Here is a 15,468-nt window from a genome sequence, read left to right on the forward strand (position 1 = left end):
TAAACGTAGTTTCTTCGGCGCGTTACACGGCCCGCGACACTTGAGTGCGAATGATTGTTTCACACTCAGTTATATGCGCTAAATTACACCATCGGCGACCAGACTCCTTGCAAGACGCGTAGTTGACGTTCCCCCCAATCAGCAGCATAGTCCCCCCCCCTCCCCCAAACCCCCTGAAGCTTTCTACGCCACGCTTGGTGTCACATTCGCTCCGGTATCGGCCCAACTATTGTCTGTCTATCTCTTGACGCGACCTCAGAACATAAGAGATCTAAAGATTTCGCCTTCAAATAAACGAGACAAACTTCTCTTCAGCGGAGCGAGGCCTAACTTCCACGTAACGTTCAATGTGGTCCCTTCCATTTATAAGGCAAAAAAAAAAGGGGGGGGGGGTGATGGAAGGAAAAAATGGACAAAAGGTGTTCACATCTCGATCGCCCGCTGCTGCTCCCGTCAGTTCGGACAACGCGTTTCCCACGCTGACAGGTGGCGACACACGTTGACACACACACACACACAGATTACACCCACACACTACAAGCATTACAAATGACGCGCCTTCTTTCATCGCTTGCTCCGCCTCCGAGAAGCAGTCTCGTGCAAGTTTCTCGTACCTTTCTCCGTGCCGCCAGCGTGTCTGAACATCACTGCCGATGGCGCGCCGTCATTGACGGCACCAAATGAGGAGGGCGAACAGAATACTCATCAAGGGGAATAGAAGGCTGATTCGATTACCGAGAAGTGCATAGGAATCAGGTCCGAAGGCCGGAGAGTCCTACGCAGTACACTTCACTACAGGTACGCGAACCATAGCGATGCAATAAAGGCACGGGGCCGCCGGTACAGAGCGGGCCAAGAGGCAAAAGAAACCGGGGGAGGAAGGAGAGAGCGGACCAAGAGCGGCACGTCCGCGATCGGTGCAAAAGAAGCGACAGAAGGCGGCAGAAAAAAAAAACGAACTATACCGAAACGAAGCTATATATGCGGGCGATACAAAAACCGATGAAACGAGAAAAAAAAAAGAGAGAGAGAAACTGCTCCCGTGAGAAAAGAAGAAAACGGGGTCCCGAGTGGCCGGCTCTGAGCAATGCCGCGGAGATTAATCGTTAATTCATGCTCCTCCGAGATTCCTCTCCATTTGCAATTCAATCCCCGACCTGCAGACCCTGCACAACCTCCACTTCGTAATTAGGTTTTCTCCCTCGAGAAGCAGGTCTTCGTCTCGCGAATTACAGCGAAAAACGTGAGTGCCCCTCGGCACTCGCAATGAAGACAAAGAGTGTCAAGAGAGAAGAAGAAGGCGCCAGGGATGATGGAAGAGCGCGCACACAGTAACGCTATACACCGCAAACGCCGTCGCGCTATACGCAGTATCGGAGTTACCGCGACTACCGGACATGACGCGTTAAGAAGCCGAAGCTCGAATCTCCACCCTCATGCAGGAAAAAAAAAAATCACTCCCGTAATTGTGAAAACTGCACACTGCAGGCTGATGACGTCTCGGTAGTCCTCTGCCGCTGCCATGGGTCCGTCTTAAAGGAGCTGTGCATCGCAATGAGTCTTGTACGGTGCAGTGGCAGCACTTGACTGTATGACTGGATAGACAGCAATGTAGTTTAAAGCAAAGGAAGTACGCATTTAGCCACTCGCTGCTGCTTTTTGTTTTCTTTTAGGGAAACACACTCACACACACACCACCCTCCGTTCGCACACAATTCAAAGCGAGCGTACCGTGACAAACTGCGAGAAGATCGCGGGCATCACCACGTGGCGAGAAGATCGCGGGCATCACCACGTGGCCTCGATACGAACATGTAGATACATTATCTGACTCAGGCGAGATGTGGCCCGGTGGGCTTTAACGTCTAGACGGTGCCACAACCACGTCCGTGTATAAACTTCCGCCTGCAAAGGGCCACACAGCAGGCGGCCAAAGTGGCGCCACGCGGCTTCGCGATGCGTTGCACCGGCACTGACCATGACGAGGAAGCGGCCACTCGGGATAGGTGCTCTCCACTCCCCGAAGACGAAATGAAAACAAGGCAAAAAATAATACTACCCAGCAGCACACGCATCTAGAAGCATTTTATCACCGCTATCTGCGAAACGCATTTCACTCCACGGATCTCCCCTTTTCCACTGGTCACCCCTATCTGCGAAACGCATTTCACTCCACGGATCTCCCCTTTTCCACTCGAGACAACGTCAACTATATGTCCGACAAGAAGCCCGGCGAGAGAATAAGAGATAAAGTCACGTACATTCGCTTTTCTTTTTAACGTTATGAGATTTATGTGGATGAGTACGACAACAACCAGCAAGGCACAGGAAAGTTTCGCGTTATGAGAAGCTTCCGTCCAAATAACATGAACTGCAATGCTATAATACGAGATTCATATATGCGTCCTAAAACATACACATTATATATATATATATATATATATATATATATATATATATATATATATATTATACAGATTTGCATAAAAATTGTACAACAGTAAGGTTCTCGTCGTTTTCCCACACGAACTCCACGTAAAGGCAGAAATATACTTTCCGACAGCTAAAAGGTCTGATCGTTCTTTTATTTAAATAAGTAAGTTACTGCCGAACAGTGCATTCCAACTATCCAACTACAAACGACTCACTCCTGCACAGCGGTAAGCAGTGGCGTGGCGTTAGCAGAAGGGGAGACATAGTACAAGTAAAAAAAGTTGTGTCGCTGGGCACGTGGAAGCACGCAATCGACTGTAATAAGCGCTTCGTGAGAGCTCAAGCGAAAGCGTCACCTAAGGGGCCTTCGCTGCCGGCGGGCATCTTTGGCGAGCATTGCCAGGTCGCGCTACCTGAGGAAACCCCGTGCAACCGCGGGGACGCAATCTAAAAACCGCAGAAATCTTTTAAAGAAAGGACCGTTTATTGATCAGGTGGCGGTGTAATGTGGTTGGGTAAGATACAAACAGCCAAAACTGGACCAATAATCCTAATCCCACTGACACGGCGCCATTGATTGAACTCGGCGCATGCGCCCATCTTCCAGCGTGCACTCGGTCGCCCCCAATTATTTCTCCCCTCGACAGCATCAGCCGCGCACTGCGGCACCAGTTCCGGCACTGCGCGTGGTGAGTCCGCCAAAACGAGCGTTGTTGGACAGTCGCTGGCGTGGCCGAGCACCCTCCGCCCACAGACGAGCGCCGTGCCGGGAGCAAAGGGTGCGTTGGCCCCGACTCGTGTCCAGCAGGTCAAGCATGCGCAACGCGAGAGTATACTCACCAGTGCAGTTGTTGCGCGAACTCCTGGGAAAACATGCTATGCGTGTATTGGCCCGGTGAGGTGAGCGGGTACACGGACGGCCTCGGGATACCTGCAGAGACGAGAAAAAAAAAAAAGAAGTCATGCACGCCGACCAACCGTAGCAGGGTCACGATCCGCGGCTGGAAGACCCTCGACTGCGACACAATCGCAAACATATATGCACGAGGCATTTTATGAACAGAAAGCGCACGTCTCTCAAACAGCGCTTTCTTAAACGGCGCGATGGGGGAAAACACCCTGGACTCGAACGCGGAAAACGTAGCATTCATAAAAAGTACGCAGCTACTACACATACACCACTACGAGCGCCATTCACCAATGACTCTGGAACTAAACTCTTCAGCAATGGCCAACTCGACGACAAAGCTTCACTCCATGGCGCCACGAGATGCTGAGGATTCCTGTGAAAGCCCTGTCACGTAGCCCGAGTAGTTGCTCCTCCTCGGATATCCGCATGAATACGAGGGAAGCGATTCAGTACCGCCTCTATTCGTACACAGTTTTTGGCTGTGGAGACAGGAAGGCATTACAGTTCCGAGACCTCAACATTTTGGTCAGCGGTGCAAAACGTAATCGCGTAACTAATAAAACAGCTATGACGTATTTCGTTAAGGACCCCGTGAAAAGGCTCGAACTTCCTAGCCCCCCCCCCGCCCCCCCTTTTTTTTTTGTTAGTGGCACAAGTACCGAGTGACTCTCCGAGTGATTACCCCGTCAAGTGCCTGTGCAATTTGTCAGAAAACCATGATAAAAACAAAAACAAACAATAAAAGGGGTGAAATGGGTTCTGGTTAGGATTTTAGAGACAAGGTATGCCATAAATTAAAACTGGAGCCATATATTGAGTAGAAGTTAGCACACAAACCGATTAGTATAAACGCTTGAGCATAAACTAGTACGAAGTTCATGGTTGTGTTCCCAATTCAATATTTTTTTCTGTGATGTTTTATTTTAATCGCTGTGGATGGCAATTTTCACAGCTGCGGTACGTTTATAAATATGAAGTTAGGAATCGAACGTACAACCTACATTCTGAGCAATAACAGAGCCGGCGTGCCACATGGAGACCCCCACTTCTTTCGCAACCGCCCTGCAGCCCGTCTCGACGAGAAGCCACTCTCCACCAAACCCACGTGACCAGCGCGAGCTCAGATGCCCCTCGCGGGACACACAGCGCGCGGCCAAAAATATTTACGCCCCGCGTCGGTGGAAACGAAGGCAGCGGCGAGTGAAGATGCGAAAAGGCGTGCCGGAAGCCGAAGAAAGGGTCCGTTCGCAAGGCCGACCGCGGGCCTCCAGCCAAGGCGTAAATATTTGCAGCTGTAGCCAAGCTACACAGTTCCCGGACGCTAGAGGGCCAGCCGGCCCGCAACGCCACGCACCAATACACGCGCGGCAAAACACAAGCGCGCTACCGAGGAGCCCGGCGCCTGAACTCGGCATGCGGCGAGACGCCAACCTTTAGACGAGAAAGAAAACCCAGTCGGAGATGCGGTGTGTGTATCTGTAACAGCGCTTTGGTTCGTTCCTCGTCTGCAAATCCAACGCGAAAACTTAACGACATTAACACGTCGGCCATCGCATTATCTCCTGCGTTATAGGAGCTCCGGAGGAGCCCATAAGTGAAGTGAAAGTGCCTCGAAACGAACCACATTTTCGGAGCGCACACTATTATTACACACACACACCCGAGGCAGCTAACGAGGCTATGGGGGGTCGTCTTAACAAAAGGCTCCAGTGACTCCATCATGAACCCATTTAGCACGCCTATTAAAGAAATGTGGCCACCACTCGAACACGATATTTCGCTATTAGGCGCAAGAAGGCAGGAGGATGAGAAGGAAGACCGAGGATCTTATAGTTGAGTTTGACTTGACCACTAGGGTGTAAATCGAAATATGCTTTGTTTTTTTTTTTTAAGATGGTTGTAGCCTGTCTGCGTTCACTGTGAAACACAAAAGCGTATAGCCAGTTTACTCATTTGCCTAGAGAGAGAGAGGGGGGGGATCAACCAAACATTACGTATATTCGTGCCCGTTTTGTATGTGCGAGTATACATATATATACATGGGAAATTGACATCCCCCCTCCATTTCTACTGGCTACGCCAGTGGTGCGACGTAACGCTGGACGACACCTACGTGTGCCAAGCTAAATTAATTACCCCGTGAGGCTCACAAGAGTGCATACATTATCACTCAACGCAATAAACGGGAGTCCTTTATTCTGGCACCAGTTGCCGACGGCTGCTTTCGACACTACCTATAGCTTAAAAATCAGGCAGCTTGGGCTAGTTGGTATGGCATGACGTTAGTTATAGCGCGAGAACAAAACGACGACACAGAGACAAGAAGGTGTCTTTCGTGTCCTTCTTGTCTCTGTGTCGTCGTTTCGTTCTCGCGCTATAACTATCGTCATGCCATATAGCGCTCGTAATGCCGTGTGAAGACGTTCGCCCCAATCTGAATGCGGCTGCCCTGGAAGGCAATCGAATCCGAGCTATTAGGAAAACGCCACACACGGCCACTAAGGCACAACGCGGAGGATTGCGCAGCATTATTAATTGTTGGGGTTTAACATCCCAAATCCACCATATGATTAAGAGAGACGCCGTAGTGAAGGGCTCCGAAAATTTCGACCACCTGGGGTTCTTTAACGTGCACCTAAATGCACAGACCTAGAGCATTTTCGCTTCCATCGTAAATGCAGCCGGGATTCGATCCCGCGACCTGCGGGTCACCAGCCGGGTGTCTTATAGCCACTAGAACAGCGGGTCAATTGCGCAACGTTGCGAAGTCTACCCAATGTACAGAGAAACATGAAAGGTTGGAGGCGGTGCGCACACACTCCGCGCAGAAGACTGCCTTACTCGAAGCGGACTGCGCATTGCCAGACGCGGAACTTCATTTTTAATCGGTGTCATTTGTACTTGTTCTCTTGCGAAACTGGTAAAGATTAGACAATGCTGAGATGAACGGCACCTCGGTGAACTATACCACAGTGACTTCAGCGGCCGTGGCTAGGCAAGGAGAATTTTCATTCCATGTAGAGGGCGAGCCCAACTTATATATACCTCCAAAACACATCTGCCCTATATCCATGTTCTGACGGCTCCTATATACATCAAGCAGGTGTATATATATATATATATATATATATATATATATATATATATATATATATATATATATATATATATATATATATATATATATATATATATATATATATATATATGGTGTGTGTGTGTGTGTGTGTGTGTGTGTTTTCGGCCACGTCGGCGCAGTCGGACTTCGCCAGAGACTTGTTTTGGTGATGAGGAGTGCATTTTGGAGGACCTGTCCACGTGTGCAATGAGGCCTAACGTCAACAGGTTGCAGAGTGCCGCTAAACCGGCGGAGCGTTACACGGCTCTCGTAGGAGTAGCTAACCATATGTGCCAATAATATGGTAGCAGTAGCATATAGGCGTAAGCGAGCAAGCCGTTTCTACCATTAAAGGGACACTGAAAAGATGGGGAAAAAAACTTTTTTTTCGGGTATTAATAAAGTAGAGTTACACAATTGCGGAAACGCCACTTTTACCGCGAGACGACAGTTGGTAAGCGAGAAAAGGCGCGAAAGGAAAATGCGGGTGGAGAGGCAACCTCGAGATTATCGAACCACACACCGTGACGTCATAGGTTCTCACATGTTCTACTAGGTTGAAGTACATTGACGTCTGCGGTGGCCATAGAGTTACAACATACGAAGTTTCACAAAATTTCATCGAGCCAATGTCATGAAAATGCGAAAAATGCATTTTGAAATCAGTGATGTCGTGTGGAGAAATTTCGGCGCGATATTCGAAACTTCAACCTCAATTTTCTCCTCTAATAATGAACTTATGATCCTGAAATTAACAATGAAATTTTCAGAATACAGTTTATCGATTTGAATCAAGTCTATTTCAGTCTACAGTCCCTTTAATTTCGTTGCCCTTTCTGTCAGACTGGCGCACACGTAGTTCTTTTTTTTTTAATTCGTCTAGAAAGCAACAAAGTTGATGTTCCTGATTGATTGATTGATTGATTGATTGATTGATATGTGGGGTTTAACGTCCCCAAAACCACCATATGATCATGAGAGACGCCGTAGTGGAGGGCTCCGGAAATTTCGACCACCTGGGGTTCTTTAACGTGCACCCAGTTGATGTTCCTTTTTCGCTTCCTTTTTTGCTTCGGGACAGCATAGTGTTATGCCCCACTCTAAATTTGGTACAGAGCGTCAAAAAACCAATAAGCGGCCCAAGTACAGGCGACATCCGGCACCAGCGCTAGTGTTCGCCTTTAGAGAAAAAGCGCGTTTCTCAAGCCTGTCCATTTTCCACGGCGTCGTCCCCTTCAGTCGATAGGGTGGCGCCGCAGTGCGGAAGGATACACACACAGATCTGTCATTGGCATCGGCAATTGCGCGGCCTTCCGGGCACAGCGACCAGCTTGGCGGCGCGGCCGGCCATCGCAGATATAGGAACCGACGTTAATGCGCTTATCGGAAAAAGAGAACCGGACCTCTCGTGGTGTCCCCCTTTCCCATTCTCGTTGCAAGACTGCGAAAGACCGTTACACGCTGCCCATCGCCGCGCGATTCGCTCGCAGGATTTCAAGCTGGACGGTTGTGCCCTCGCGATCTCCGACTTCAGCGTAGCTCCCGCCGACTGGTTCGCCCTCCGCGGTCTCCTGACGCCGTGTAGCTCTCGCATTGTGGCACCCCGCCCTTGGACTTCTTCGACCGGATCCCCACTTTCCTATCTCCTTCTTTTTTCCTCTCGTTGGCTGTCTTCTTCTGCTTCTACTTTCCTTCTATTCTTTTTATCCCTCCTTCCCCCCACCCCTATAAGGCACTGCGCCGTGTCGCCTGAAGGCAGACAGAAATTAGGTGCCTTTTTCCTCTTCATTCTAATCACTACCACCACCACCATCGCCGCGCTCGAGCGAGCCGCTGCAGAACGGCCGGCGACGGCTGCTATCCACGCGGCAGAGCTATCGGGGCACGCCGCCTCCGTGCGCGCTCAAAACGGAGGGCCATGTCCATCGTTATCGAGTCCACAGTTTGACTAATGCCTCCTGCGCGCATCTCCCTTCGAAGCAGGCATGCTCTTGGAACGCTGCGGGGCCTCTATTGTTGTTTCCTTTTTCAGTGACCTGGCATCGCCGGCTGGATCGCGAAAGCGTTTCATGACGCCCAAGATGCACGAAGCGAAGCACTGCTATGCGCGCAATGACCGCACCAGGAGAGTGAATCGGTACGCGGAAAGACGAGGCTAAAACGAAGGCGTACGAACAAGCAGCGCTATTATTTCAATTTCTACGAAAACCGGAGATTCTGCGGAAACTGCAGTGGTTCCAACGCCCAAGGGTAGCCGATTCGCGCGAGTCCGGACATGATTTAACAGCGCCCAGAAGTAGGGGAGGAGGGACACCTTCAACGAGTCCAGACAGAAGAAGCACGCTTGGCAGTCGTTCCGCGTATCTCCACTTTGACCGTGGCAACCAAGCGAGGCTGCCGAGCGCGATATCAATACGCCGAATTTTCGTCGGCATCGCGCAACGACCCGCGCAAACTCGATCGAAAAACAAAAACCCAAACGTGGACACCCAGTGAAACCGGCAAAGCGAAAACGCGCCACGCCACAGACGACGGGCGGGACCCCGTCAGTGGCGAATGCGGTTAGCGCGAGCCAACAAGACGCCAAGGATATACGCGGCCGCGAACGGGATCGGATCAGCGGCGGCGGCGGCGGGCGAAATCAGATTGCGGCCCGAGCTTACGCGACAGCGCCGGTCGTATTGCTCCGCATTCGGGCCAAAGTTTCTCGTGCGGCGTTCCTTCGTCGATACGATAACAGGGACTGCACGAATGCCGTTAGCGGCGGGAGGGAGTGGGGCGGCTTTTGCGCACCCCCTAACGACGTTTTCCCGTTTGCGCCGGCAGAGCCGAAATAAGACGCCCGATCTCCTTCGATCCCGTCTCCTACTTGGCCTCCTCGCTCTTCCCCATCGAGGAGTTGGAAAATTGCCTCGCCTCGAGCAGCGCGAACTCGGTGGCGGGAAATTGCATTTTCGGGCCCCGCAGCGTAACCGAACCTCTCTCGACTCGCGTCCTCTACGCGATGCATCCCCCCCCCCCCCCCCCGAACCACGCAAACCCCCCGTGTTTCGTTGTTTCTTTTTCCTCCTCCCGTAATGTGCACACAGCAGCGAACGCGCCACCTTTCATCGCGTCACTGCCACGACCTGCAGGTCCCACTACTATCCCACCTCCTTTTTTCGTTTCTACAGCGCCTCCGGCGACAGCGAGCTCGGCAGCAGTCAAGCTACATTGCTCTCGCAAACGGAAATTCGACAAGGCATGCTTGTTACCGCTCTTACTCACTCTTCGAGTTCACTCTTTTAGCGAGTCAGCCTTTTCGCAAGATCTTTTGCGACGCGCATCTGTGAAAACAATCTCGAGGTCCACATCTTTGCACGAGCGTGCCCCCCCCCCCCCTCCCCACAAAAAAATACCGTAACCGAGAGTACACGACGCTAAAATCTTGGGATTGGGACCGACTAACGCGTACGAAAGGGGGCCGCTGTGGTGGCGTGCATTGCCATGCGTGCACGGACCTCTGCTGGCCACCGTTCACCTTACCGAGCATGTGTAGCTATAACTGGTTGCTCGACCTAAATGAAATGAAGAACAAACTGCCGATCACGCCGTGTTGTTGACATCTGCCAACACTTGAACGGCAGTCAGTTAGGGGTTATGATTGCGAAAGAGCTGGTTACAATTAACTTGAGCCCGCTATAGACTGCACGAAGAGCTCTAGTCAGACGCCGTTTGGAGAGTACAGAGGAATGCTTCACCCAGATACATCTACTGCGCTCTGCGATTCGAAAATGGCCACCTTTGATAGGCGGCAGTGCTGATAGGCGTTCATTGTTTTTAACATGAGTGTTCCGCGTATCTCTGCTTCGAGCTCGTGCAGGCTCTTGACACACATTCTGCGGCGTTCTTGTTCTTCGCAAAGAGAGAATGAATTATTTTCATCTCGCCAAAGAAACTTTAAAAAAGCATCCTTCTTCCAGAATGCACTCAACTCGGGCTGCGTCCTCGACCCTCTCGACACGCCTGTGCTAATCCACAGGGTCGCAGCTGACCAAAACTTTCTTCCAGAGCCCGTTGAGATGTTCTAGTGTTGGATGCAATAGTTGGCACTATTTGCAGTCTGCTACTATATATGTCGAACTCACCCGGATTATCTACACAGGCGGCATTGCAGGCTGATAAAATTGCGCAGAAAATATGTCATTTCCAGTAGTGCGTCAAGTGTTGACGCGCAAAGCTCCGAGTGATTTCTCCAGTTTTCTGCGACATGCGTGCGGTGGCGATCAAAGTGTAAGGACGTAAATACTGTGCGATGTCCCGGCATACGAAATTTACAGCGGACGCACGAGCTCGCACTCGACAAGGTTCCTCGGTGTTGGCTTGGCGATCTCGTCGTCACTCAGGGAGAGCTTGCACGCAGATCACTATGACTGCATGATCGTACAAGGCGGCTTTCGGCTGATTCTGAACGTCTATGGGCATGTCGCGGCTTCTCTTGTCACCAGAGACGTGCCTGTATTCATGTCTCAAGTTGTGTTCCGTCTCTGAAGCAGTAAATCAGCGACCACTATAGCTACATGCGAAAAAAGCTACACAATTCTATTGGCAAGCGCCCTGGTGGGAGTTGACGTGTCGGTACTCACCCGTCTTGGGATCGATGTGGACCGGCGGGATGCCCATGTGGGCAGGCGGTGGCTGCGAGAAGGTCTCGTTGTAGACCATAAAATTGAGCGGCGATCCCGGGTGCGGAGAGGCCACCATCGGACCCTTGCTCGCCTGCAAAGAGAAAACCAGGCCACAGGGTCAGTGCAGGCCACACCAAGGCACTCGCGTCTGCAGACATATGGAACCGTACACACACACACACACACACCAATCGCGAATATAGCCACACGACGTCATGACGATGCGATTCCACGGACCGCTGACTATCCGTGTAAACAGTTTCAGATACGCACTAACTGTAGTCATGCAAGAGAAAAATGCAAACTTCAAACTCTCCATTTTGCAGCAACTGTAACATTTCGCTTACATTTTGTTGTATAACTCCCACTCCTTTCTGTAAAGCCTTCGGGCATGGAAAGTATTCAAATAAATAAATAAATAACTAAATATACCAGAGTTTTCATTAACAATGCGATTTTGAGGCAGACCACCGTGAAGGACACCGTATTAATTTTGACCACCTGAAATTCTTGAACGTAAACTTAAATCCAAGTATAGAGGCGTTTCCACACTTTGTCCACGCCTACATTTTCGCGAATTAAACACGCGACGATGTATACGTAGAGCGACACCATATATATTCGTTAAGCCACTGCGACGAGTTGTTTTGCTTGACGTACATCATCACGAGCAGGTAGCAGCGCTTAAATATTAGTCACATTTAAATACTCTTTTGCCACTATTTCTTCACATTCAATGCCGTGCATATATGTATTCTGCACCCAAATTCTCGACGAACATACAGACAGGTGCCATTAGTGACACACCTGATTCCTAATCGAAAGAAAAAAAAATCGTCGTCGCACGACCCCATCCCTGGCTAGTGCATTTCAAACCATTGCGAGGCACCATTAATTTTTCACGCAACCGAGTAGGCTCATGTCCTGCTTAGGTCGTCACTCCATTGAACTCGAAACGCATATACGCTGAACTTGCCCTCTGGTCTTACAAAAAAAAAAAAATCTCATTAAGAGCCACCGGTGAGCCCGTATTCATCAACCCTCGTGTGTACTCACAACAAACCTCTGGATTCGGGGCAGGGAAGCACCGAAATTTCAGGAGTGGTCGGTTGCAAGGGCGGCAGCTGCGCGAGCCCGACTCTAACAAACGATCGTTCTCCGATTCACAAGTCAAACAGCGACAGAGGGTTGGCCCGCCGCTGCCCGCGTTTACTCGGGGTGGAACGAGAGGGGGAGAGACCGCGGCCTTTCGGGCGGCGATGCATACAGTTCGGACGGCGAGGGTTGCGAAAGCAGCACCGCGAACTCTTTACGCACCCGGCTGCACACGCGCGCGCGCGATCAGTCGGCAATTGGTTGGAGCTGCCCTCGGGGCAAAGCCGCGAGACAGATATACATTTGATTACGACGCTGCAGTGGTGCACGAAGAAAGAAAGAAAGAAAGAAAGAAAGAAAGAAAGAAAGAAAGAAAGAAAGAAAGAAAGAAAGAAAGAAAGAAAGAAAGAAAGAAAGAAAGAAAGTTTCCTCCACATGTTTTCTCTCGTTCCTTCCGTTCAATCCGGTGTTGAGGTTGAACTTAGAAACGCGAAAAAAAAAAGACAAGGAAGCAGAGAATAGGCGCAGCGTCGTGTTTAAAATAAATTAACAGAGTATATATACGCTTTACGATAGAAGACCACAAGCGAGCCCACTTTGTAACCGACCAGCGCAGAAAACGCACGCGCACGCCCAGAAAGAAATGAGCGACTGACTGCCTCTATACGGGTTTCCGTGCGGGTGCATCTTTCATCGCGTCCAGACCGAAGCCTGCTTTCTGGCACGCGCGAGCACACAGCCAGCTAGCTACTCGAAAAAAAAAACATTTCTCACCGCCTGCGCTCCGGGGCTCGCTGACCGCCAGCGAACCCAAGGTCCGAACCACCCACCTTCCTTCCTTTTTGCTGCTGCGCGCACGCCCCTGGCGACAGAGGCCCCAGCCGTCATGAATGACTGGGACCGCGTACGTTTTTCTTTCCGCGTAACGAGCGGAGGAGAGAAAACAAACGCGGCGGCGGCCACATTTAGTGTAGCCACACTAAAGCGTTTCCAACAGAGCTCCCCCCCTGCTGTGAAAGCCACCGCGGACAACGCCGCACACGACGGACGCTGGCCGAAAGCTTGCCCGGAGGCCGCCGCCTTGTAATCAAGCTGTTGGCGCGGCGCTTCACAGCTCGGCCCCCTCCCTGTGCAGTAGACACATTAGGACAGCGGGCTCGCGCTGTCCGATGCCGCCGCCGGCGGATGCTCTAAATACGAATCATTAGAGGCTACTTTGGAGAGGCTCCAAACGAGGCTTCGGCGACTGTCCGGCCCGGTCAAGCCGTCAGCGTGCCGCGCGCGCGTATGCGGCTGCCGATGCCCGCGGAGGCGGCGCGTTTCCGGAGACTGCACCTCGTTGCTTCGCCGTCTCTCTCTCGCTCTTGCTTTTTTTTTTTTTTTATCGAGAAAACAACCAACGCCGGCCAGCCGCACCTGACGACGAGAATCGCGCAGCCTGCCAAGTTTCGTGCTCTCTCTCGCCTTCCGCCGGTGCAAACGAGCCTGGCGCAGTGTTAGTACATTACTATACGCGCGCAAAAGGCCGCCGGAAAAGACGGCGGAAAAAAAATGTCCGCGAACACACACACACACGCATCATTCGCGGAACGCGCGCAGGAAACGGCGGAGCGCTTCGTCGTGTGTGTGTGTGTGGTCTGTTCGAAACAACAACGCACCAAAGCAACTTTTTGAACCCCCCCCCCTCCCCGGCGTAATATAAGCGTCCATACGTCTGTGCTAGTTTACGAAGACTGATACGCAGCGGGAGGCAACCGTAGGCAGCAGTGGCGAGCAGCATTTAGCGTATTCTTACGTGTACGCAGTACGCCATTCCGAAACGGTTCAGCGGGCTGAAATTTTCGCAGCGACCCCGTTCCCCTATTCGCTCTGCACCAATCTTCGCGCGGTATGGATCAGTGTTCTGAGCGACGTTCCAATTGCACGATCAATAAGGGTAGCAGGGTTTTTTTTTTTCTTTTTTTTTTTTCGATTTGGGAGGGGGTATACGTATTTTAAATTTGTAGTAGAGCTTGCGATATTATGGCAGAACGGCCGGTTTCTCACTACGCCAAGGTCCACACTTCCAACCACAAATTAGCAGCCAGGTTTTATGCTTGTGTCACATCGCACATGCCTAATTAATGTGGGTCTTATTGCGGTGCCGTCCTGGGCAAAAGATGGCGGCCAAAGTCGTTTTTCGACAACCGCAGAAAAAATTCGATTCAGAATGTACACGCAGTTATAAGAAGAGACACAAAACACGTTACTCGCTCATCACGCACCGACTGGATCGGTAAGAACGGAGCTTTTATTCAACAAACAAACGACGCGTACAAAGGGGGTTACAATCCAAACTTGCGGAAAATAAAAAAAAAATGACCACAAAAGGGTCGGGGTTGTTCGTACGCGTTCGATTTGCCTCTCTGACAAGGTCAAATTAAAAGAAAAAAAATTGACAATAGTCGACCATGCGGCAGCGTTCCATTTAGCGCTGTTGTTCGCGGAAACCATTCGGATAACGGTCCCTCCACTGGCGCGGCAACACAATGGACGACACACCGCAGCAGCGGCGCATGGGACACAGACACATTGCCACAGTCGCAGATTTCAAATCCGTCCCACAGGGGTGTACTCGCGCGAGCACGGGAAACGTCCCGCAGATAAACGGAAAGGAAGATCCGAGGGGGGCGGTTATAAAAAAATAAAACGAGACAGAAGAGTTTGGAGGGAGGGGGGGAGCGAAGTACATTACAAAGGCTGAAGGAGTGCGCCGGCCAAACGCACGAACATCAGAGGTATAGGTGAACGTGGTGACGCCATCAAATGGAAATTGCACCGAAAGAAACTTTCGCACGCAGCAGGGACCAGCGAGGGGAAGGCCGCAAGCAAAACTGGTGACCCCACGGAAGAAAAAACAAAAGTTGGAGCGAGCAAGCGGGAAAAAAATAACAAAACAGAGAAAGAAGGGCGAAACAAAGGCACACGAGAGCAAGGCCGCGCAGTAGTGGTATCCATCAGAGTGCCATTACCGATCGCAGTCGCAGAAACTCATCCCTTTGTGAAGTCGAAGCCGTCCCGGGACACCGCGATCTCGGCAGCGCACCCCGCGCTGCCTTCTTTGTGCCCACCGGGGTGGCTGCTCTCGCCGGAGGCTGCCAGACAGCAAGGGAGCGCAACTCATGACATGAATGGACATTAAAAAAAAAAAAAAGACGGGATATGGAGAGGAAGGAAGCAGCCACCTCAAGTTCAACGTTACCATT

At 51.1% G+C, this 15,468-nt stretch overlaps 1 protein-coding gene across 3 annotated transcripts in view; it reads right to left on the bottom strand.

Annotated features, from left to right (window-relative positions):
* pan (transcription factor pangolin) overlaps positions 1 to 15,468 on the bottom strand; it is a 230,040-nt gene that overhangs the window by 37,721 nt on the left and 176,851 nt on the right. For all 3 annotated transcript variants that reach the window (XM_037413461.2, XM_037413459.2, XM_037413460.2), the window contains 2 exons: positions 11,087 to 11,219; positions 3,274 to 3,364 (listed from right to left, as the gene is read on the bottom strand). In XM_037413461.2, the coding sequence (XP_037269358.2) occupies positions 3,274 to 3,364; positions 11,087 to 11,219 (224 nt within the window). The remainder of the gene's footprint in view (positions 1 to 3,273; positions 3,365 to 11,086; positions 11,220 to 15,468) is intronic.

The sequence above is a fragment of the Rhipicephalus microplus genome, unplaced genomic scaffold, assembly GCF_043290135.1.
Source record: "Rhipicephalus microplus isolate Deutch F79 unplaced genomic scaffold, USDA_Rmic scaffold_49, whole genome shotgun sequence".
Classification (NCBI taxonomy): Eukaryota; Metazoa; Arthropoda; class Arachnida; order Ixodida; family Ixodidae; genus Rhipicephalus; species Rhipicephalus microplus.